General features: G+C 39.6%; 1 protein-coding gene across 19 annotated transcripts in view; it reads left to right on the top strand.

The window, feature by feature from the left end:
* The window catches only part of FARP2 (FERM, ARH/RhoGEF and pleckstrin domain protein 2), a 272,153-nt gene that overhangs the window by 198,207 nt on the left and 49,424 nt on the right, over window positions 1–24,522 (top strand). For 18 of the 19 annotated variants that reach the window (XR_012160855.1, XR_012160856.1, XR_012160858.1 and 15 more), the window contains 4 exons: window positions 274–437; window positions 653–721; window positions 1,766–1,823; window positions 2,448–3,606. Coding sequence is in view for 15 of the 19 variants with exons in the window: in XM_073360436.1 (XP_073216537.1) it covers window positions 274–437; window positions 653–721; window positions 1,766–1,823; window positions 2,448–3,606 (1,450 nt within the window). In the remaining 4 variants the exon portion in view is untranslated. The remainder of the gene's footprint in view (window positions 1–273; window positions 438–652; window positions 722–1,765; window positions 1,824–2,447; window positions 3,607–24,522) is intronic. The other variant, XM_073360445.1, reaches the window with a different exon arrangement.

Here is a 24,522-nt window from a genome sequence, read left to right as displayed (position 1 = left end):
ACTTTTGCATTTTTCTAAAGCATGAATAAAAACATTTTAGGATGTTTCAGATTGCACATTTTAAAACTACATTCAAAACTTTACCAAATGCCCCAAGGGCTTACTAAAATAAAGATTTTTATATGTGACATGGCTCAGACCACATGGAGACAAAAATATTGCAGCCCATTGCAATTCAGTATCTGTGCCATCTGTGGTGGAGTGTACATGCTATTTTCTTGCCTTTCTTCAGTGTTCTTGTGTGTGTTACTTGAGTGTCTGTTTTGCTCCTAGGGTCCATATCAGGATACGCTGGAGTTTCTGTTTGGCAGTAGGGATGAGTGTAAAAACTTCTGGAAAATCTGTGTGGAATATCACACTTTCTTCAGGTTGTTTGATCAACCAAAACCAAAGGCTAAAGCAGTCTTCTTCAGCAGAGGGTCTTCATTCAGATACAGGTATGACGTAGCATAACTCAGCATATTTATAGCACAACCTTTTATAGTTAGGAAATTAAATCATGATGAAAAAGTGCTTTAAAGTAATTCACTGAAGTTAAAAGTTTCAGAATCTGTTCCTGATGCATAACCATTCTTTGTTCCAAACCTGGACATTTTTATCTACTCCTTCTGTGATGATTTTTATAATATTTGTACTTTGCATGGGTTCACAGTGGACGAACACAGAAACAGCTGGTGGATTATGTTAAAGACAGTGGGATGAAGAAAACTCCCTATGAAAGGTAAAACCCATGATTTTTAAAATGTGACATTAATTTGAGACTCTTGGAGCCCCTAGGTTGATATCCTAAATCTCACTTTTAATGAAATTGCTGCTTTGAGACATTTCTTTTTTTAATTATACAATTCTAAGGAACAGAGGCACAGAGAGGCTAAGTGACTTGCCCAAAGTCACACAGGAAGTTTGTGGCAGAGCAGGGACTTGAAATTGTATTCTGCCTTTGATTTATTTTTTGAATCTCTCTCTCTCTCTCAAGTGTGCACACACACTCTAACTACTAGTAGGAAATGTTTCAAGGAGATGTCATCCTTCCTTTTAGTCCATGTGGTTTTCTTGCGGGTGTATGGTTTACATGAAATGCAGTTAGAAAATGCATTCCAAAGGCAGTTTTCACAAAATAAGAAAAGGTCTACGGGACATTAATCTGAGTGATAAAACCGTGGAAAATTCCATAAAAAATGTATATTGACGATTTGGACTTCTGATCAGCTTCCTGTCTTGAGCAGGGATTTTCTGAAACCGTTACATGGGCTCAGATCACCAGCTTGTATAATTTATAAAAAGGGCTTTTTTTTTTCATGGAAAATGGGTACTATTACATACCATATATTGTATACAGTTAACCAACAATGTACTTAGCATAAGTGTTGCACATGAATTGACTTGCTCTCTGTTTTGACACCATATTAATTTATGGATATTTGTGTGCTTTGATGAGAAGAGAAATTTTTTAAAAAAAGAACAGACATCTTTATGCTGCCTCATTCTTCTATTCTCCCATGCCCTTGCAGTTGCCTTTGCGTTCTCCTTTGAAGACATGAATGGTCTGAATCTAGAGTCTCTGTTTTCTGTAATTGTCTTCTGTGTTTTGTAGTAATTCACAAATATTTCATGTCTTTGCTGTACCTTCATTTACTCATCGCTGAATGGGGGATATAACATCTTTTTACTCTTTTGTGTGGGTGGGTAGAATGAGTGAAGTTGAGTAGGGGAGAAGAAAGGCTGATTGATTTCTTAGTTCCTTACAGCATACTCTGTCTTTCAGGAGGCACAGCAAAGCTAGAGTGTTTGCTCACACTTCGAACACAGATGTGCCAAAACAGGTTAGTCCTGCACCACTCTAAATATTCTGGTCAGTAAGACTGATAGCCAGCTTTCCAGTTTGGCAGTATAGGGAAAGTTGATTATGTTGTCTTGTTGATCCAGAATCACTTTCACTGTTTAATCTTCATGCCTGTGCATAATTTTTTTCCTGTGGTACTAATTTTAGTGGGTACTTCAGATAGGTTGAATTGACTCACATGGCTCATCTTTCACACTTCACATAATTGAAAAGTAATTTTCATACTTATTCCTTGAGATACTCAGTCCTGTTCATGTGTCTCAGATCAAATGTCTCTGTCATACAAGCATGTGTTGAAGCAAGCACTTCAGGACTTGGCCCTAAATGTTTTGTGAATTCCCTCCAATCCCATGTGGGTATTTTCTTGTTTGCTCTGTTGGCAGAGGGTTTAAAAATTACGGGAATAATTTGATAACTGATCATCAGAAGTTGTAAAAGGTGAGTTTTTATCTTTCTGGAGATTTTGGTCTTTTTTTCTATATGAGCTGTATTTGTAGAAAATCTTTCTAGTACACACTCTTACTGAATCAGATATCAGAGGTAGTATTTTTTCTGTGTATGATAAAAACACTTTTTTACCTATTCTATTTTTTTTCCACTTCAGAGTGTCTCATTTACCGAGGGCTTAGGTGCTCCTGAGTCCCATGCCTCAGTATCTGCCTCCTTCCATTCAGTTTATACATCATTCACTACCACTACTGACCTGCCCATCTGTACAGAGATGAATCGTTCCTTCTTGGACCCCAGAGCACCGTACACGAGGAGCTCAACAACAGAAAAGAGTATTGCAACACCATCTGAAGAAACTGAGAAGAAAGCGACACAGCAGCCTGGATCTCCCATACTCCAGTCATTCCAAGGTGTTGGGTTTTGTAATGTTGTAGGAAACTGCAGCCTCGCTTGTCCTGGTGTTGAGAATAGTTGTGGTTTAGATCTAGAAATAGAGAAGGGTAACAAGGAGAGCAGGGTTATCTGTAAAAATGACAATGATGAGGATGACTGTACCACAGGTGTTTTTATTACTGATAAAAAGCATCAGTATTGTGGTAGGGGTGACCCTCTTTTCACATTGACGAATTCCCAGCTGCAGGTTTCAGAAGAATTTATTGATGATGACCCAACAGAAATCTCCTTTTTTGCTGGGGGATCTGAGGCATTTTCATATGTGTACAGTGGCTTAGACCTAATAGGGTCTGATTTATCTAGGCATGCATCAGATTCAACTAAACTAACTAAGGATATGCTTCAGCAAAATATGGTGTCTTCTCAGTCAAGCCCTGACAGATACTCCACAGAAGCAGTAGATATGAACATGGAAGATGAATTTGAATTTGAAGAAGGAAGTGATTTCAATGGCAATGAGAGACCATCAGATACATCGGAATTGTTTGAGGTTAAAGCACAAGCAAGCAGAATGCAAAGTCTTTTGAGTCCTTCTGAAACCAGTTCACTCATAAACAACCGTTCTGAAAGCAGTTCCCTCAATAATTTGCCACTGAATGGTACATCATCCTTTCACACATATAGCTCTGCTAATCATTCTGAAGCTAGTTCTATGGTGAACTTTCCAGCCTACTCGGTTCGCTCTGAATCCAGCTCAGCCTTTCAGTTCACTGACATCATTGACCAGTTGGAGCAGCTAAGCTATCCACTTACCACTACAGAAGACTCTACCAGTACAGATACAGATTCCTGGGATTCGGAAGGTGCAGCTCCAGTGGATATAAGCCACTTCTTCAGCAACCCCTTTGTTCAAGCAACTGGTGAGAACTTCACTTTTGATTTTCAGAATAATTTAAAGAATCTTGCCCAAGAAGACCAAACAGGAAAAACGCACATCAATAATTGATTGATAGTTTGATGTTTGAGGTATCCACCTATGCTGTTTGGAACTAGGTTTCAATTCAGAGGTATAATTTAAATAATTTTTGAGGTGGAAAACTTTTATTTCAGTGGCTGGATTTTAATTTGCATAATATAGTTGATTTTTGTTTCTCTCCTCCTCTTTATTTTCCCTTGAAGTATCCCAGCTTTGTTATTGAAATATGTGTATCCACAAAGTCTATAACCAGCTGTGATTTATGCAAAATGCTAAATTTAAGAAACTTCCAAAAGGATTAGTATTGTCAGTTGGGCCAACCAGAATTAAGAAAAATTATAGTCCTATTATAGCTTACTTTCACGGAAACATGTTTATGTCATGTCAGATTTAGTCTGGTGTGCACTTTCTCTGACATCAGTATGAGATGCTGCTGCTTGTAGGTCAGTTGTTAACAGGCCAGATCCAATACATAGGTTGTGGTCCTGCAATGCAGTAAGACTCTGTGCTGTTTCTTGAGACAAAGGTGGACAATCTGTGAATCAACCATGAAGATAATTCTTAAAATGTCAAGTTTATGCAACAAAAATGTGGCATACACCTCAAAGAATCAAACTCTTAGATGGCAATTTAGAAGAGGAGCATGTGTACAGGAGCAAATGCATGTTGGGCATCACCTGATCTACCCCTGAAGAGGATTGTTGAACTTAAAGGCACATTGTGATCAACAACAGTCCAGCAATGAACAAGTTCCTTGCTGTTTTTCAGCTGTTTGGAGGGAGACACATAGATTATAAAGGCACTTAACTCCTTATTGAACTTTCTCATCTTCTTTGTCTTAATTTAATCAATTACACTGCAGAAAAATGGCTGCAATTTAATGTAATTAAAGCTTGCTTGGTCTGGGAGAAATGTTAAAAGATAAAACAGGCAATAGCTGTCTTTAATTTAAACTCTGCACTGTATTCAGCAGAACGCTATTGAAATAAGATGGTTCCTTTCAGGGAAATAAAGAGTTGGTGTAAAGTTAAAAAAAAAAAAAGTGAATACCATCAGCCACTGTTTTAATCTTCACAGGCATTTTTAGACAGGTGACTTTATATGAAATGATTCATAGTGAAAGTATAATTGAAAAGGTGAAAATATAGATTTTAGTGATTGTATCTATTGTACTTATTCATTAAATTAGTGATGGTGAAGGTTATCAAACTAACTTACTCTCAGTCCACCTAATAAATATTCTTGGTAGGGGCTGGAATTCTGAGATGCAAAATTTTGAGGGCCTTGTGCAAGAAACAAGTTTAAAATAAAAAATATCCCTGTAGCAGGTTTGGGGTCAAAAGCATCGCCTCTTGAGGCAATTTGGTTTATATTCCCTGTAGTCCAGATTCTGAACCCGCCTTTCTTAAATGGGATAACAGTTCAATATCACTTCATTGCATTCCCTCCAAAATAAACAGGGTGCATAAATTAGCATAATTAATTTATTCATATTATGTGCTTTCCATTAATGTTTATATGGTGTTTCCTGTGTAAGGGACTGATGTGTTGCAAAGGAACCTTCATACTTGGTAGGCCACTTAAAAATCTCTTAGGGAATCCTAATGAAACATTGCAAGGAAAGTTCTTTCAATGTGCAATAAAACTTAATGGGGTGATTGTCCCTCATTCACTTATTCTTTTCTTGTTTGTAGTCTATTCTAATTATTCCTTCTACAGACATGATCGTTCCTTAAAGCATTCAGTATGTGTACTCATTCCACTGATTGTGTTTGAGTGGAATCCCTATTGTTGCACTAGGAGGTGTCAGGAGTTTGCATTTGCTGACTGGCATTAGAAAATCAAAGCATACCTATACCACCATATGGTGAAGTATTAGCTGTGCCATTTTTCAAGTGTTTGTGGCTGTTCTGTTTCTTTAAATCGCAGTTCTCTCTCTCTGTCTGTCTCTCTCTCTCCCCTCTATATGTTAATCATTTTGCCTCTTGTTGTTGAGCTGATTTCTATTTGTGGAAATGTCAGGAATGTGGAATATGGCATCAGTAAATAGGCAGCTGAAGGAGACAAACTTTTTGTTCTTTGGCTATCTCACCGAGCTGGTGCTGGTCATGCAATAATTAGTTTATTTTTTCATTGAAAAAGGCTTTAATTGGAGAATTCTCTTTTAGGGGATGGAGAGTGGGAGACAAGTCTTTGGATAGTAATATAGGCAGGGACAATTTCTGATTCTTTTGAAAAATTCCAAGATATTAAAGGTTAAAAATTGCCTTTTGTCTATATGTAGGACTTTGTGTCACAAGGGCTTTCCTAAGGATTGACTGAGTCTGTATTTTAAAAAAAAACCACAAAGTTCCACTCCAAATTCTCAGAAGCACTTTGAAAAAGCTCTTTATAATGATATATGAAAGCTTACTAATATTTTTTTCTTGAGATGTAGTTAGTCTTTAAAAGGTAGGGGTAGAAAAGTTTAAAACTATCTGCACTTTGCAATCCTGTGTATCTTTTAATGGCATTTACAAACCCCAGGATTTGTTAAAAAAAAACAAAAGGTAATGCTTTAATTTAAACTCATGCTTCATTCTTGAAAGATACCATAATGACTGGATTCCAGTTCTTGATTCTTTGGCTTCTAGTATGAGACAGATAGACAATTTTTTGGGGCAAAAAATATGAATCCATTAAAATAGTATTTTTAGTGACGCATAACAGCAGGTAAGTCATTTTTTCTTCCACAGCATCTGACTCCAGTTTTTTTCCAAAGACCGGGGTTGGGAATACTCTGATAAGGACATGCTGATCAAAACCACACAAGCAGAGCTAAAAGGCAGTATCCAGCTGCTAAAATAGCACACTAGAGTGGGCAACAGGTATTTCTCCTTTTACATTCTCCTCCAGGAAGCTGGGATGTGGGAGACAGAATGGGGAAACACTCTTCTAATGCTGACCTAAATACCATAAAGGGGCTAGGTAACCAAAACTTAAGTGTTGGCTAGCAGACTGATGGAGGGACTTCAAACCCCTGTGCTATTGGTGGGGGCAGATGGAGATGTTTCTCTTACGGTTTTTATAATACCACCCATAATTCTAGAATCTGAATGCCTCCATGTAAAATCAATTAGCAGTACAAAATCCCAAATGAATTTTATAATCTCTGGTTCTTTTCCCTTTTTAGAGTATACAAACTTGGCTTGGGGTAGAGTTGTGTGTTTGTCTATTTAATTTTAGTTAATCGTGAGAGGTTTTGTGTGTTGTTTTTGGGGGCAGGTAGAAGCGGGATGTTAGTCTTCTAGTGTCTTGTGACAGGCTTTGTCAAAGAAGAATGTTTTGTAGCATTTCCTACAGATGGTCAGACTTCAAATTCACTTAATCTTGCTGATCTATTGTCAGGGGAGAGACAGACTCTCAGAAGCATCCTCGTGGGTGGTGCAAAGATACAGTCCTCTTCTAGAGAGATTATTGGGTTCAGTGCCTTTCAGCAGTCTAGGTGTCAGTTCTAGCATAAACCAGTGTGGCTAGCTAGCTCTTTTCCCTGGCAGCAGTCACAGCATCCTGCCACACCTACTCCTCTCCCCATGGATGTGTCTCTGGTTGGACCAGCCCAGGAAGAAGGTGAGAAGGCAGGCTCTCAATTCTCCACTAAGGCTGTTTTACCTTGCTAGTACAGTTTGTTATGTGGTGCAATGTGTATTTCAATACCTAAGCATAACATCCTAAATGTTAAACACGCTAGCAGACTTTCAGTTTTGTTTTCGGTTTCTCACAACTTCAGTTCTATTAAATAATAGTTGTTGATATTGAATATTTTTAATCTGAACATAAAAATGGTTGTTTAAAGAAAGTTAATAGTGTGCTACTCAATTTTAAAAGAAGGTGCTGGATACTTACATAGAGAACTATGGTTTTTGGAGTGAAAGGAGAACGTGAGTATGAAAATAAGTTATGGGCACCATGTTACAGATGGATTGGGGTGGGGGTGGGGGAAAGGAATTACATGGGAAACTTTAGAAGATGATCCTTGCGGAGTCTCTTATCCAAGTTCCCCTGAACAGGGAAGATTTTGAAAAATAATGGTGGGAAGCCTGGACACAAGACTCATTTGTTCGGATTTGGGCAGTGGCAAGCCAAAGGCTAGCAGCCTTTCCATGGTACTTCCTGGCAGCATCACTTCTAAGGATGATTTCTGACCTCATGAATGGAAGGCATGGAAGGGACGTAATGTTGGTCAGCTGTCATTAACTACTGCGCAGGTTTCACCTCTACTGGGCCAATAGCCAAGCCATGATGCGAAAAGCAGCTATTCACCTATACATACTCCAGTATACTATTCTACCCCACAGTCCATGTCCTCATACTTGCAAATGAAGGGGGAGCATGCCATAGAAACACTGCTCTCCTTCCTCTGAGAGATTTGGGGCCATTCATCCCTTCTGCCTCTGAATTCCCCTACATGGCATGGGACCCTGCATTAACAACTGCTAAATGTTTAATCAGGTATTTGTATATAAACAAATGCATTTATAGAATAGACATAAACAATAGTGATTCTTCACCACTGTAGCTATAGCCTACTAATGGATTTAGGTCTAGACATAAGGTATTTGACTGCATTTCACAGTTCAACAGAAAGCTATTTAAAAATGCATTGCAGGGCTTAGAGCTCCATAAAATAATATGTACCTATATTTCTCTGTATGTATATTTACACCCACTCATCACTTAAGAATATGTTTTTCACCAAATGTGAAGCACTGTAAGAGCACATTTTAGTCTTGGTATGTGTAGTTATTGTAGTTCATTTGATTTACAAAACAAAGGTCAGAGAACATTCTGTGATCAAACAGCCATCCAGTTAAGTCTTGGTAAAGTTTACTACATTCGTATTAGTGTGTTGTGGTATATACTTCGTAATTTTAAAATAATCATGAGTCATTAAAGTAACATTTTGTCTATTTCCCAGAAATTATTCATATTTTATCATTCATATGGAGTAGGAAATATATTGATTTTTCTATCAAGTTTCACTTAAAAGCCCAGTAACCTCAGAGTTAATGGATAAAACAAGTATTGAACTCCCTTATCCTGTGATATTAGGTGGTGGTGGTTTTTTGTTTAATTTTGTTTCTTGCAAGTCTTGATAAGATTGTGGGAAAACAGTAACAAAAAAAAAAATCCTGTTAATTATTATGTTGTTGTTTTGCTGCAAACCTGTTGGTAAGTCATTCCTATTATTGTCATTTTGCAAAGGGTGCTCAGCCTTAATTATTAGATATTAATGCACTGAATAGGTATATAGCACAATTCTCAGTGCAAACTCTCATAGTTGTCATCTGCACTGTAGCTGTTCTAACACTGAACTCATCACAAATGCTATGTGTATATGTATGAGTATACATACGTACCAAATATATGGATATTGTGAGATTTTTACAGCTCCAAATGTATATTGCAAAGTACATTTAATTCACTTACCTCTCTGTGGGTTATTAGAAGATTAATCTACTGAGTGAAGAATAACTTAGTGGGTTTTGAATCTGGAGTGCTTCTCAAATAACTAAAACTAAGATGTGTAACCTGTGGAAAGACAAAAAGAAAAGGAGTACTTGTGGCACCTTAGAGACTAACCAATTTATTTGAGCATGAGCTTTCGTGAGCTACAACTCACTTCATCGGATGGAAAGACATTACTGTAAATTCTATGAAATCACAATATTCTACTATAGCTTCAATGTGTAGGGCTCTGACTTCAGTCAGTAATACTATTTGTGGCAGAGTTCTAAACATTGGTAAGAAAGTCCAAAGACCTATCACCAGAATGTGCAGGTGTACTGTACGTTCAGCTCACAAAACCACTTGTGCCTTAGCCTGAAGTGATCCCCAGTTTAATAGGTGCTAATCTTTGCAGAAACTAACAATGCAAAGGGGACTGGAATTTCTTAATACATTGATCTTTTGGAACTTGATCTTTTTTTTTTTATACAGTAAACGTTGTTGTTGAATTATTTGTTTGGGGAGTTTTACATCTTTGTTTTCTGTTGAAATTGCTGATTATAAACCTAAAGATTTGTACTTATTCAGAACTTTTTAAGTTGTGTGTACAATAAAATGAGGAAACCTTTGATATGAATGACAAAATGGGCTTTTTAGCTTTTATTTTTCTTTACACTTGTGTTTCAAATAGATTAAATGTTGGTTCTCCTCGGCTAAGACTCCCAGGAGTTTTATTATCGGATTTCCCAGCTTAGTTTTCTTTTTGTAGGCATTTGGGAGGGTAGTGTAGACGAGGCAAATAGTGCTCAAGTTACTGTTTTGTTTGAATCCCTTTATTACGAGTACAGATGAGAAGAAAAATTCAGATTTCATCCTAAAAGCACCATTTATGTCAGAGACATTCTCCTATTAGCTCTGGTTCAGCCTCTCTTAGGCAATCTGCTCTATATCCTTATAACTAACCATCAGTGATTGTAGCATAATGCATGGCGACAAGTAGGTCATGTACTCATATTTTCTGTGTTACATGTTCTCCTCCAGAACAGCATACTTAATATACAGCTAAATCTTGCTTGCCTTACTCATGCAAGGTAGTCCCTTTGAAATCAGTGCATCTGGTTACATAACTAAGGCGAACTGGATTTTTTTTTTTTTTTTTTTTTTTTTAACTATTGGTTTTAGAACTTTCTGAAAAGTAGAATTGCTTTCCATACTTGAACTGCTTAGATGTAAAAAAAACCTGTTGCATTGTTTTCTTAGTAGTCAAGGAGATGTCTCTGATTCCATGCCAAAAGTGTGTGATCTAGCATAAAAAGATATTAGAACATTAGTCCTATTATGTTGTTACAATATCTGAATTTGAGCTGCTATTTTCATTGCAACATGTAGCTGTTTCAGAGGTTCATAAGTTAAGCCCCAAACTGGATATAAACACAGTAGTCTTGCATGATCAAGTTGCATGATGGCAGCCTCACCTTAGACTGTCATGCTGAAGTAAATATTATACTATATTGATATAACATTTTATAAAAGTTTTTAATATATGCTACCTATGATACTAAGATACTATGACAGGTTTCAGAGTGGTAGCTGTGTTAGTCTGTATCAGCAAAAACAATGAAGAGTCCTTGTGGCACCTTAGAGACAAACAAATTTATTTGCAAATAAGTTTTTGTGGGCTAAAACCGACTTCATGGAGTGAAAAGTAAGAGAAGATATTATGACAAATGCAATATGATCTTTGAAGATGCTTTGGTTACTCAAGTATATTTTTAGAAATATGAAAATCAGTAAATTCACATTCTGATCATAACCTTTAAAATTAAGAGTGAAAATTTTTAAAACAAATTGGGCCGCTCCAGTAAAGTTCTTAAGCAGGAGCAAAACTTTTACGTGTGAGTAGTTCCATTAAGTTATAGTTGTGTTTAAAAGTGCTTTAGTGGGTCAAAGCCATAGTGTGTGAAAAAAGAGTGGAAAATCTATGAATTAAAAATTGTAGAGGCAAAAGAAATTGCTGAGGGTTTTTTTTATGCCTCTATAGCCCACCTGTTTTTTAAATGATTTTAAAGAACAGTTTTGCAGAGAATAAGTTCAGATTATGGTCTTTGTTTGTTTGTTTTAATTAAAAGCAGTATTTTGAAATATCCAGGAAAAGGAACACGTTACATTAAAATGGTCGTAGAGCAGTTTTTAAACTAAGGGCTGGGAGAAAGCCGACAGGTACAGAGGAGCACATGGTACGAACATGCCTTAGGGGAGAATCTATAAATGGAGATTCCCTATGTCCTAATAAGGAGGCGAGGATGGAAGATGATAAAATACAGGTAGGATCTGATGAGAAATAGTCAAAAGAAAAAAAGTCCCATTCAATTACATCATGTAATGGCAGACAGCTAAAAAGTGACAAGTTTTTAAAGTGCTTATATACCAGTGTTAGAAGTCTAAATAATAAGATAAGTGGACTAGAGTGCCTCTATTAAATGAGGATATTGATATAATAGGCATCACAGAAACTTGGTGGAATGAGGATAATCAATGGGACACAATAATACCAGGATACAAAATATATTGAAAGGACAGAATAGGTCATGCTGGTGAGGGAGTGGCACTGTATGTGAAAGAAAACGTAGAATCAAATGAAGTAAAAATCTTAAATGAACCAAACTGTACCATAGAATCTCTATGGATAGTAATTCCATGCTTGAATAATAAGAATATAGCAGTAGGGATATATTACAGATCACCTGACCAGGATGGTGATAGTGACCATGAAATGCTCAGGGAGATTAGAGAGGCTATTAAAATAAAAAACTCAATAATAATGGGGGATTTCAACTATCCCCATATTGACTGGGTACATGTCAGCGGATGCAGAAATAAAGTTTCTTGACACCTTAAATTACTGCTTCTTGGAGCAGCTAGTCCTGGAACCCTCAAGAGGAGTTGATATAATATAATTAAATTTAATATCCATGTGGCAGGAAAACACCACAATGGCCCAACACTGTAGCATTTAATTTCAGAAAGGGGAACTACACAAAAATTAGGTTAGTTAAACAGAAATTAAAAGGTACAGCACCAAAAGTAAAATCTCTGCAAGCTGCATGGAAACTTTTTAAAGACACCATAATAGAAGCTCAACTTAAATGTATACTGCAAATTAAAAAACATAATAAGAGAACCAAGAAAGAGCCACCATGGCTAAACAACAAAGTAAAAGAAGCAGTGAGAAGCAAAAAGGCATCCTTTAAAAAGTGAAAGTTAAATCTTAATGAGGAAAATAGAAAGAAGCATAAACTCTGGCAAATGAAGTATAAAAATATAATTAGGAAGGCCCAAAAAGAATTTGAAGAACAGCTAAGCAAAGACTCAAAAAATTTTGCTATTACTTTTTAAGTACGTCAGAATCAGGAAGCCTGCTAAACAACCAGTGGGGCCACTGGATGATCAAGATGCTAAAGGAGTACTCAAGGATGATAAGGCCATTGCAGCGAAACTAAATGAATTCTTTGCATTGGTCTTCACTGTTGAGGATGTGAGTGAGATTCCCAAACCTGAACCATTCTTTTTAGGTGACAAAAACTGGTTGAAACTATAGTAAAGAACAAAATAGTCAGACACACAGGTGAACATAATTTGTTGGGGAATAGTTAACATGGTTTTTGTAAAGGGAAATCATGCCTCACCAATCTACTAGAATTCTTTGAGGTTGTCAACAAGCATGTGGACAAGGGCGATCAAGTGGATATAGTATATTTAGATTTTCAGAAAGCCTTTGACAAGGTCCCTCACCAAAGGCTATTAAGTGAAGTAAGCAGTCATGGGATAAGACGGAAGGTTCTCTTATGGATTGGTAACTGGTTAAAAGATAGGATACAAAGGGTAGGAATAAATGGTCAGTTTTCAGAATGGACAGAGGTAAATAGTGATGTACCCAAGGGGTCTGTACAGGGCCAAGTCCTATTTAACATATTCATAAATGATCTGGAAAAAGGGGTAAACAGTGAGGTGGCAAAATTTGCAGATGATACAAAACTACTCAAGATAGTTAAGTCCCAGGAAGATTGCGAAGAGCAACAAAGGGATCTCTCAAAACTGGGTAACTGGGCAACAAAATGGCAGATGAAATTCAGTGTTAATAAATGCAAAGTAATACACATTAGAAAACATAATCCCAACTATATATATAAAATGATGCTGTCTAAATTAGCTGTTACCGCTCAAGAAAGAGATCTTGTAGTCATTGTGGATAGTTCTCTGAAAACATCCACTCAATGTGCAGGGGCAGTCAAAAAAGCAAACAGAATGTTGGGAATCATTAAGAAAGGGATAGATAATAAGATAGAAAATATCATATTGCCTCTATATAAATCCATGATATGCCCACATCTTGAATACTGTGTGCAGATGTGGTCGCCCCATCTCAAAAAAGATATATTGGACTTGGAAAAGGTTCAGAAAAGGGTAACAAAAAATTATTAGGGGTATGGAATTGCTGCCGTATGAAGAGCGACTAGGATTTTTCAGCTTGGAAAAGAGACGACTCAGGGAGGATATGATAGAAGTCTATAAAATAATGACTGGCCTGGAGAAAGTAAATAAGGAAGTGTCATTTCCTCCTCCTCCTAACACATGAAGTAGGTACCACCAAATGAAATTAATGGGCATCAGGTTTAAAACAAACAAAAGGAAGTATTTTTTCACACAGCGCACAGTCAGCCTGTGGAACTCTTTGCCAGAGATGTTGGGAAGGCCAAGACTATAACAGGGCTCAAAAAAGAACTAGATAAATTCATGGAGGATAGGTCCATCAATGGTTGTTAGCCAGGATGGGCAGGGATGGTGTCCCTAGCCTCTGTTTGCCAGAAGCTGGGAATGGGCGACGGGAGATGGATCACTTTATTACCTGTTTTGTTCATTCTGGAGTACCTGGCATTGGCCACTGTTGGAATACAGGATACTGGGCTAGATGGACCTTTGGTCTGACCCAGTATGGCTGTTCTTATGTTCTTACATGATGATGTGTAATGTGCATTAAAATGTGCTCTTAGCACAGTGGTGTCACTATTCAAATAATACTTTACTATTCAGATATTCAAGGATTGGTCCAAAGCCCATCTGAAGTCAGTGGGAGTCTTTCAGTGGTGTTTGGATCGTGTCCTAATAGTGCAAAGTGAAACTTTATTCCACACGCTATATTACTTAAAAGAAATTCACATGTAAAATAATATTAAAAATGCAATTAATGGAATGAAAAGCGGCAAAAATAAGCAACGAATACCTAAAGGGAAAGCATAGTGCAAGATATGTCCTCTGGTTGTTTAGACCAGTGTTTCTCAATGACTGATTCATGGACCAGCGCCTGTCCCTGAGATCTCCCTGACACAGTTTAGGAAGGCAGCAAGCCATTCCCTGGTGTCAAAAGGGTTGAGAAACACTGGCTTAGACACAGTGGGGCACTGCCTTTTAATGGTAAATTGAAAGAGTATATTGTCTGCCAAAACAAATTGTGTTGCTTCCTCTGCAGCAACTAATGACCTCATTAACACCTCAGCAATTAAAGAACCTGAATTCACTGCATTCATTACATTACTTTAGGTGTTAGTAATCGCTTCAAGTGTAGAATGTTTTCAGAATGTAATCTACACATCCCAAATTATTTATTTTTATATCTGTGTCAAGAACCACATTCAGATATATAGTTTTAAAATGTATTTATTTGTGATTTTTGTAATTTTAGTTTGGGATCTTTGAGTGGAGAACTACTCTGAAAAATAACTGTAAAATGGCATCATAGGCTTTCCAGCTACATTGTGGCTCACTGACTCTGAATGAAATGAGCTCTGCTTGCATGTCAAAAGACTTTTAACTGTCAGATCCTAGCCTGAGTTTGCAGTTCTGGAAGCCAAACTGTGTTCTTTTTGGCTTGTGCATCATTTGTAGGCCAGATTTAATAATTCTGTAGCCCAGGTTCTACCCTCAGATCTGCACAACCTCATTCTTTTTAATGGGGATACACATTTGTAACCAAGGGCAGAATGTGGCCCTAGTAACTAGAAATTTCTTTCAGAGTAACAGCCGTGTTAGTCTGTCTTTGCAAAAAAAAAAAAGGAGTACTTGTGGCACCTTAAGAGACTAACCAATTTATTTGAGCATGAGCTTTCGTGATGCATACCGTGGAAACTGCAGTAGACATTATATATACACAGAGAATATGAAACAATACCTACTCCCACCCCACTGTCCTGCTGGTAATAGCTTATCTAAAGTGATCATCAGGTGGGCCATTTCCAGCACAAATCCAGGTTTTCTCACCCTCCGCCCCCCGACACACAAACTCACTCTCCTGCTGGTAATAGCCCATCCAAAGTGACCACTCTCTTCACAATGTGCATGATAATCAAGGTGGGCCATTTCCAGCATAAATCCAGGTTTTCTCACCCCCTACCCCCATACACACTTAAACTCACTCTCCTGCTGGTAATAGCTCATCCAAAGTGACCACTCTCCCTACAATAAGAAAAGGAGTACTTGTGGCACCTTAGAGACTAACCAATTTATTTGAGCATGAGCTTTCGTGAGCTACAGCTCACTTCATCAGATGTTTACCGTGGAAACTGCAGCAGACTTTATATACACACAGAAATCATGAAACAATCATGATTTCTGTGTGTATATAAAGTCTGCTGCAGTTTCCACGGTAAACATCTGATGAAGTGAGCTGTAGCTCACGAAAGCTCATGCTCAAATAAATTGGTTAGTCTCTAAGGTGCCACAAGTACTCCTTTTCTTTTTGCGAATACAGACTAACACGGCTGTTCCTCTGAAATCTCCCTACAATGTGCATGGTAATCAAGGTGGGTCATTTCCAGCACAGATCCAGGCCCCCCCCCCCCCCCCGGGGGAACACACACACACATAAACTCACTCTCCTGCTGGCAATAGCTCATCCAAACTGACCACTCTCCAAGTTTAAATCCAAGTTTAACCAGAACGTCTCGGAGGGGGAGGGGGGGTCAGGAAAAAGCAAGGGGAAATAGGCTACCTTGCATAATGACTTAGCCACTCCCAGTCTCTATTTAAGCCTAAATTAATAGTATCCAATTTGCAAATGAATTCCAATTCAGCAGTTTCTCGCTGGAGTCTGGATTTGAAGTTTTTTTGTTGTAAGATAGTGACCTTCATGTCGGTGATTGCATGACCAGAGAGATTGAAGTGTTCTCCGACTGGTTTATGAATGTTATAATTCTTGACATCTGATTTGTGTCCATTTATTCTTTTACGTAGAGATTGTCCAGTTTGACCAATGTAAATGGCAGAGGGGCATTGCTGGCACATGATGGCATATATCACATTGGTGGATGTGCATGTGAACGAGCCTCTGATAGTGTGGCTGATGTTATTAGGCCCTGTGATGGTGTCCCCTGAATAGATATGTGGGCACAGTTGGCAACGGGCTTTGTTGCAAGGATAGGTTCCTGGGCTAGTGGTTCTGTTGTGTGGTATGTGGTTGTTGGTGAGTATTTGCTTCAGGTTGGGGGGCTGTCTGTAGGCAAGGACTGGCCTGTCTCCCAAGATTTGTGAGAGTGTTGGGTCATCCTTCAGGATAGGTTGTAGATCCTTAATAATTCGTTGGAGGGGTTTTAGTTGGGGGCTGAAGGTGACGGCTAGTGGCTTTCTGTTATTTTCTTTGTTAGGCCTGTCCTGTAGTAGGTGACTTCTGGGAACTCTTCTGGCTCTATCAATCTGTTTCTTCACTTCCGCAGGTGGGTATTGTAGTTGTAAGAAAGCTTGATAGAGATCTTGTAGGTGTTTGTCTCTGTCTGAGGGGTTGGAGCAAATGCGGTTGTATCGCAGAGCTTGGCTGTAGACGATGGATCGTGTGGTGTGGTCAGGAAGGTGTAGGTAGGAATAGCGGTCAGTAGGTTGCCGGTATAGGGTGGTGTTTATGTGACCATTGTTTATTAGCACTGTAGTGTCCAGGAAGTGGATCTCTTGTGTGGACTGGACCAGGCTGAGGTTGATGGTGGGATGGAAATTGTTGAAATCATGGTGGAATTCCACAAGGGCTTCTTTTCCATGGGTCCAGATGATGATGTCATCAGTGTAGCGCAAGTAGAGTAGGGGCTTTAGGGGACGAGAGCTGAGGAAGCGTTGTTCTAAATCAGCCATAAAAATGTTGGCATACTGTGGGGCCATGCGGGTACCCATAGCAGTGCCGCTGATCTGAAGGTATACATTGTCCCCAAATGTAAAATAGTTATGGGTAAGGACAAAGTCACAAAGTTCAGCCACCAGGTTAGCCGTGACATTATCGGGGATAGTGTTCTTGACGGCTTGTAGTCCATCTTTGTGTGGAATGTTGGTGTAGAGGGCTTCTACATCCATAGTGGCCAGGATGGTGTTATCAGGAAGATCGCCGATGGATTGAAGTTTCCTCAGGAAGTCAGTGGTGTCTCGAAGGTAGCTGGGAGTGCTGGAAGCGTAGGGCCTGAGGAGGCAGTCTACATAGCCAGACAATCCTGCTGTCAGGGTGCCAATGCCTGAGATGATGGGGTGCCCAGGATTTCCAGGTTTATGGATCTTGGGTAGTAGATAGAATATCCCAGGTCGGGGTTCCAGGGGTGTGTCTGTGCGGATTTGATCTTGTGCTTTTTCAGGAAGTTTCTTGAGCAAATGCTGTAGTTGCTTTTGGTAACTCTCAGTGGGATCAGAGGGTAATGGCTTGTAGAAAGTGGTGTTGGAGAGCTGCCAAGCAGCCTCTTGTTCATATTCCGACCTATTCATGATGACAACAGCACCTCCTTTTTCAGCCTTTTTGATTATGATGTCAGAGTTGTTTCTGAGGCTGTGGATGGCATTGTGTTCCACACGGCTGAGGTTATGGGGCAAATGATGCTGCTTTTCCACAATTTCAGCCCATGCACGTCGGCGGAAGCACTCTATGTAGAAGTCCAGTTTGCTGTTTCGACCTTCAGGAGGAGTCCACCTAGAATCCTTCTTTTTGTAGTGTTGGTAGGGAGGCCTCTGTGGATTAGTATGTTGTTCAGAGGTATTTTGGAAATATTCCTTGAGTCGGAGACGTCGAAAATGGGATTCTAGGTCACCACAGAACTGTATCATGTTCGTGGGGGTGGAGGGGCAGAAGGAGAGGCCCCGAGATAGGACAGCTGCTTCTGCTGGGCTGAGAGTATAGTTGGATAGATTAACAATATTGGTGGGTGGGTTGAGGGAACCATTGCTGTGGCCCCTTGTAGCATGTAGTAGTTTAGAAAGTTTAGTGTCCTTTTTCTTTTGTAGAGAAGCAAAGTGTGCATTGTAAATTGCTTGTCTAGTTTTAGTAAAATCCAGCCACGAGGAACTTTGTGTGGAAGGTTGGTTTTTTATGAGAGTATCCATTTTTGAGAGCTCATTCTTAATCTTTCCCTGTTTGCTGTAGAGGATGTTGATCAGGTGATTCCGCAGTTTCTTTGAGAGCGTGTGGCAAAAGCTGTCAGCATAGTCTGTGTGGTATGTAGATTGTAATGGATTTTTTACCTTCAGTCCTTTTGGTACGATGTCCATCTGTTTGCATTTGGAAAGGAAGATGATGTCTGTCTGTATCTGTACAAGTTTTTTCATGCAGTTGATAGATTTCCACTCCATACGGCTAAATGCAGTGCCTTGCATAATGACAGGTTTCAGAGTAACAGCCGTGTTAGTCTGTCTTTGCAAAAAGAAAAGGAGTACTTGTGGCACCTTAGAGACTAACCAATTTATTTGAGCATGAGCTTTCGTGAGCTACAGCTCACTTCATTGGATGCATACCGTGGAAACTGCAGTAGACATTATATACACACAGAGACCATGAAACAATACCCCCTCTCACCCCACTGTCCTGCTGGTAATAGCTTATCTAAAGTGATCATCAGGTTGGGCCATTTCCAGCACAAATCCAGGTTTTCTCACCCTCCGCCCCCCCCCCCCCCCCCACACACACACACAAACTCACTCTCCTGCTGGTAATAGCCCATCCGAAGTGACCACTCTCTTCACAATGTGTGTAATAATCAAGGTGGGCCATTTCCTGCACAAATCCAGGTTCTCTCACCCCCTCACCCCCCTCCAAAAACCACACACACAAACTCAATCTCCTGCTGGTAATAGCTTATCCAAAGTGACCACTCTCCCTACAATGTGCATGGTAATCAAGGTGGGTCATTTCCAGCACAGATCCAGGCTTTCTCACCCCCCCTCCCTGGGGGCACACACACACACACACACACACACACATAAACTCACTCTCCTGCTGGCAATAGCTCATCCAAACTGACCACTCTCCAAGTTTAAATCCAAGTTTAACCCGTTGCCAACTGTGCCCACATATCTATTCAGGGGACACCATCACAGGGCCTAATAACATCAGCCACACTATCAGAGGCTTGTTCACCTGCACATCCACCAATGTGATATATGCCATCATGTGCCAGCAATGCCCCTCTGCCATTTACATTGGTCAAACTGGACAGTCTCTACGTAAAAGAATAAATGGACACAAATCAGATGTCAAGAATTATTCATAAACCAGTCGGAGAACACTTCAATCTCTCTGGTCACGCAATCACCGACATGAAGGTCACTATCTTACAACAAAAAAACTTCAAATCCAGACTCCAGCGAGAAACTGCTGAATTGGAATTCATTTGCAAATTGGATACTATTAATTTAGGCTTAAATAGAGACTGGGAGTGGCTAAGTCATTATGCAAGGTAGCCTATTTCCCCTTGCTTTTTCCTGACCCCCCCTCCCCCCCCGAGACGTTCTGGTTAAACTTGGATTTAAACTTGGAGAGTGGTCAGTTTGGATGAGCTATTGCCAGCAGGAGAGTGAGTTTAAGTGTGTATGGGGGTAGGGGGTGAGAAAACCTGGATTTATGCTGGAAATGGTGCACATTGTAGGGAGAGTGGTCACTTTGGATAAGCTATTACCAGCAGGAGATTGAGTTTGTGTGTGTGGTTTTTGGAGGGGGGTGAGGGGGTGAGAGAACCTGGATTTGTGCAGGAAATGGCCCACCTTGATTATCATACACATTGTGAAGAGATGTTTCAGAGTAACAGCCGTGTTAGTCTGTATTCGCAAAAAGAAAAGGAGGACTTGTGGCACCTTAGAGACTAACCAATTTATTAGAGCATAAGCTTTCGTGAGCTACAGCTCACTTCTTCAGAAGTGAGCTGTAGCTCACGAAAGCTTATGCTCTAATAAATTGGTTAGTCTCTAAGGTGCCACAAGTCCTCCTTTTCTTATTGTGAAGAGAGTGGTCACTTTGGATGGGCTATTACCAGCAGGAGAGTGAGTTTGTGTGTGGGGGGGGGGGGGGCGGAGGGTGAGAAAACCTAGATTTGTGCTGGAAATGGCCCAACTTGATGATCACTTTAGATAAGCTATTACCAGCAGGACAGTGAGGTGGGAGGGGGTATTGTTTCATGGTCTCTGTGTGTATATAACGTCTACTGCAGTTTCCACGGTATGCATCCGATGAAGTGAGCTGTAGCTCACGAAAGCTCATGCTCAAATAAATTGGTTAGTCTCTAAGGTGCCACAAGTACTCCTTTTCTTTTTAGAACTTTCTTAACTCTGATGTGTGAAAAGAAATAGAACTGAGCTCACCCCCCTAAAGCTGTAAAAGCTTTACATAGCTGACCAGAGGGAAAAAAGAATATAAATATATTTTTGTCACTAATGTGACGAATGGCTCTGAATGCACACAGAAAACATATCTGTTGAGGGTGCTATTTTTGCAGTCACTTTTAAGAGAAGAACCACACTTTAAACAGCCTTTTATGTATTGTATGTATTTTCAAATACTTTCTGTTCATCTTCCTTTTCCACGCTATTGTATAGGCATTGGAAGACATACATAATATTTTCCTTCCTAAATACTGTGAATTTGATTTATTTTGTTTATTTCATAGCTATAACATTAATTTTATGTGGCTTACTATGTATGTGAATGTTTTTTAACAATTTATTACATCTCAATAAACACAGTCCTTGGCTCTAAATTCAAGGGATTTTAAGAGGTATTATCTCCTGATTGTTTTCCAGTTCAAACTATGAAATATGGATAGTACAGTAAAAATGAAAGTGGCAATCTAGTTGATAGCACTAGAGGAAGACAAACTGGAGAGTATAGAAAGTGGCTGTCGTGCATCGTTGTCAGTTTCACTTTAGTCTTTAAACCTGACCATTACAATAGTGATATCTCTCTGATGTGGCCTCGTGCTGTTGTCCCTAATGCTGAGCCAGATGCAGTTTTGTGCTGATTTAACAAATTTGTGCCTCGAAGAATCATAGAATATTAGGGTTGGAAGAGACCTCAGGAGGTCATCTAGTCCAATTCCCTGCTCAAAGCAGGACCAACACCAACTGAATCATCCCAGCCAAGGCTTTGTCAAGCCGGACCTTAAAAACCTAAGGATGGAGATTCCACCACCTCCCTAGGTAACCCATTCCAGAGTTTTACCACCCTCCTAGTGAAATAGTGTTTCCTAATATCCAACCTAGACCTCCCCCACTGCAACTTGAGACCATTGCTCCTTGTTCTGTCATCTTCCACCACTGAGAGCAGCCAAGCTCCATCCTCTTTGGAACCCCCGTTCAGGTAGTTGAAGGCTATCAAATCCCACCCCACTCTTCTCTTCTGCAGACTAAATAACCCCAGTTCCCTCAGCCTCTCCTCGTAAGTCATGTGCCGCAGCCCCCTAATCATTTTTGTTGCCTTCCGCTGGACTCTCTCCAATTTGTCCACATCCCTTATGTAGTGGGGGACCAAAACAGGACGCAATACTGCAGGTGTGGCCTCACCAGTGCCGAATAGAGGGAAATAATCACGCCCCTCGATCTGCGGGCAATGCTTCTAGTCATACAGCCCAATATGCCTTGTTGGCAACGAGGGCACACTGCTGACTCTCCTCCAGCTTCTCGTCCACTGTAATCTCCAGGTCCTTTTCTCCAGAACTGCTGCTCAGCCAGTCAGTCCTCAGCCTGTAGCGGTTCATGGGATTCTTCCTTCCCAAGTGCAGGACTCTGCGTTTGTCCTCGTTGAACCTCATCAGATTTCTTTTGGCCCAATCCTCCAATTCGTCTAGGTCACTTTGGACCCTATCCCTACCCTCCAGCATATCTACTTCTCCCCCCAGTTTAGTGTCATCTGTGAACTTGCTGAGGGTGCAATTAGTCCCATCATCCAGATCATTGATAAAGATGTTGAACAAAACCGGCCCCAGGACTGACCCCTGGGGTACTCCACTTGATACCGGCTGCCAATTAGACATCTAGCCGTTGATCACTACCCATTGAGCTTGACAATCTAGCCAGTTTCCTATCCACCTTATAGTCCATTCATCCAGTCCATACTTTTTTAACTTGCTGGCTGGAATACTGTGCTAAAATCAAGATATATCACATCACTGCTTTCCCCATATCCATAGAGCCAGTTATCTCATCATAGAAGACAATCAGGTTGGTCAGGCATGACTTGCCCTTGGTGAATCCACATTGACTGTTCCTGATCACCTTCGTCTCCTCCAAGTGCTTCAAAATGGATTCCTCAGACTTAGAACCATGCCCCTCTGGCGTGCCTCCCACCCTTTTTTTCCTGGCACTACTGGTTGAATGAGCACGTGGTTCTTCATGTCATGTAACAACTTTCCAGATCTTTGCCTCCTATCCTCCTCCCTACCCTCACTTCCCAAGTTTCAACTGGACAGGGGGATAAATTCCTAGTAGTTCAGGGAAGTAATAACTACTGATACTCTGAGCACACTACTTGGCCAAGCTAACGAGGAGCCCTGTGGCTAATAAGCTCCTTATTCTTCAACAAACTAGTCTGGATTTTAGAGAACAGAAAAGTACTTTAAACACATTTTAATGGGGAAAAAACATACATTTTAAGAAGATAATTATGTTGAAAAGGGTTATGAATCAACTGTGTCCTTGAAGAAAACATTAAAGGTTGGATATAGTAATTAGAGCAACTGAGTTAAAAGCAAAGTATTTTTTAAATGAGCAGACCCCAAACAACCAAATCCTGCTAATGACCAATGTTGTATACAGTCCTAAACTGTATTTTTTCCCCACGAACTTCAGTTTGGCTGCTCACATCCCTCTTCAATGAAGGTAATCAACTATTAGAAAATGGATTCCCAGTCCACATGTAGAACGTGTTTAAGGTATTTCAGTAATGGCTGTGTCCAAACAAAATCTTTGGCATGTTTGGATATATTTAAAAAAACTGTAGGTGAACAAGTTTTGATTTTATGATTATATATTGGTCTGGGATGTTAGCTTCTTAGATAAAGGCCATCGCTCTTCCTTATGGCCTTGTGAAAGACGATCTTATGAGCAAACACCAATGCAATAATTAACATTTTACTAATATTTGTACAGCAGCTATAGGATAGAAATTTTCAAAAGCAATCCACATCGGACTAATTTTGCATCCATTGAAAACAACGGTAAGGTTCAGGCAATATTGAGGGCTTTAAATTTCCCACCCATATCTATAATTTTATATACACACACCTATACTAGCCCTTTAGGACAATTCATATACGTCTTTGTTTGAAACACGTATCACTATTTTTAAAGTAGCAGTATTTTTAAAGGTACTGAGTTCTTGGTTTAGAGCATACAGCTTGTTGTGTCAAACATACATGCAAAGTTTATTGATTTCAGTGTGATTGCGCAGGATGTGAGAGCATAATTTTATTCATTATATCTAGAGCAAGAGCAAATTGAGAGTTTTTTGCATGCTTGTATGTGCATCCCAGTTTCATAATGCATCCCCCATTCCTGCTTTATATTAAGAGAAAAACTGCAGTGAGTAATTGCTCATTCTTACTGTCCTGTGTTCTGGCTTGATGAAGAAGATTAAAGAGGCTCTGTCAACTAGATACCAAAATCTGCCTTTCTTAAGTAAAGTAATTCTCTTGTAATATCCATTGATACTGATGCCTCCTTTTTAGGGTGGGAATCCTTCATATCCATCATCTGCCCAGAACAGAAACCAAACAAACATTTTGATCTTATTGCCACCTACTTATAAATATTTATCAGGTTTCTACCTTAAACAGCTGCTGAAAATGATGGGCACTTCCTGAACTACTACTTGGATCCTTCCATTATCTTCTCTCCACCAGAAGAGGCTACAGAGCCACTCCATGACTTGCCAGAGGATTTCCTCACTGCTGCTCTAGTAAAAGTTCATATTAAATTTGTAATAGGTTTCTGAGAGAAATGAAATTGAAATCTGCATTTGTAATGTATTTTAACCCATTTTGCTGACTGTAACAGGTGGTATGTGCATTTGTATCAAACTCTTAAAGTCACATTT

The sequence above is a fragment of the Lepidochelys kempii genome, chromosome 9, assembly GCF_965140265.1.
Source record: "Lepidochelys kempii isolate rLepKem1 chromosome 9, rLepKem1.hap2, whole genome shotgun sequence".
NCBI lineage: Eukaryota > Metazoa > Chordata > Testudines > Cheloniidae > Lepidochelys > Lepidochelys kempii.
This window is presented reverse-complemented; position numbering and strand designations above follow the sequence as displayed.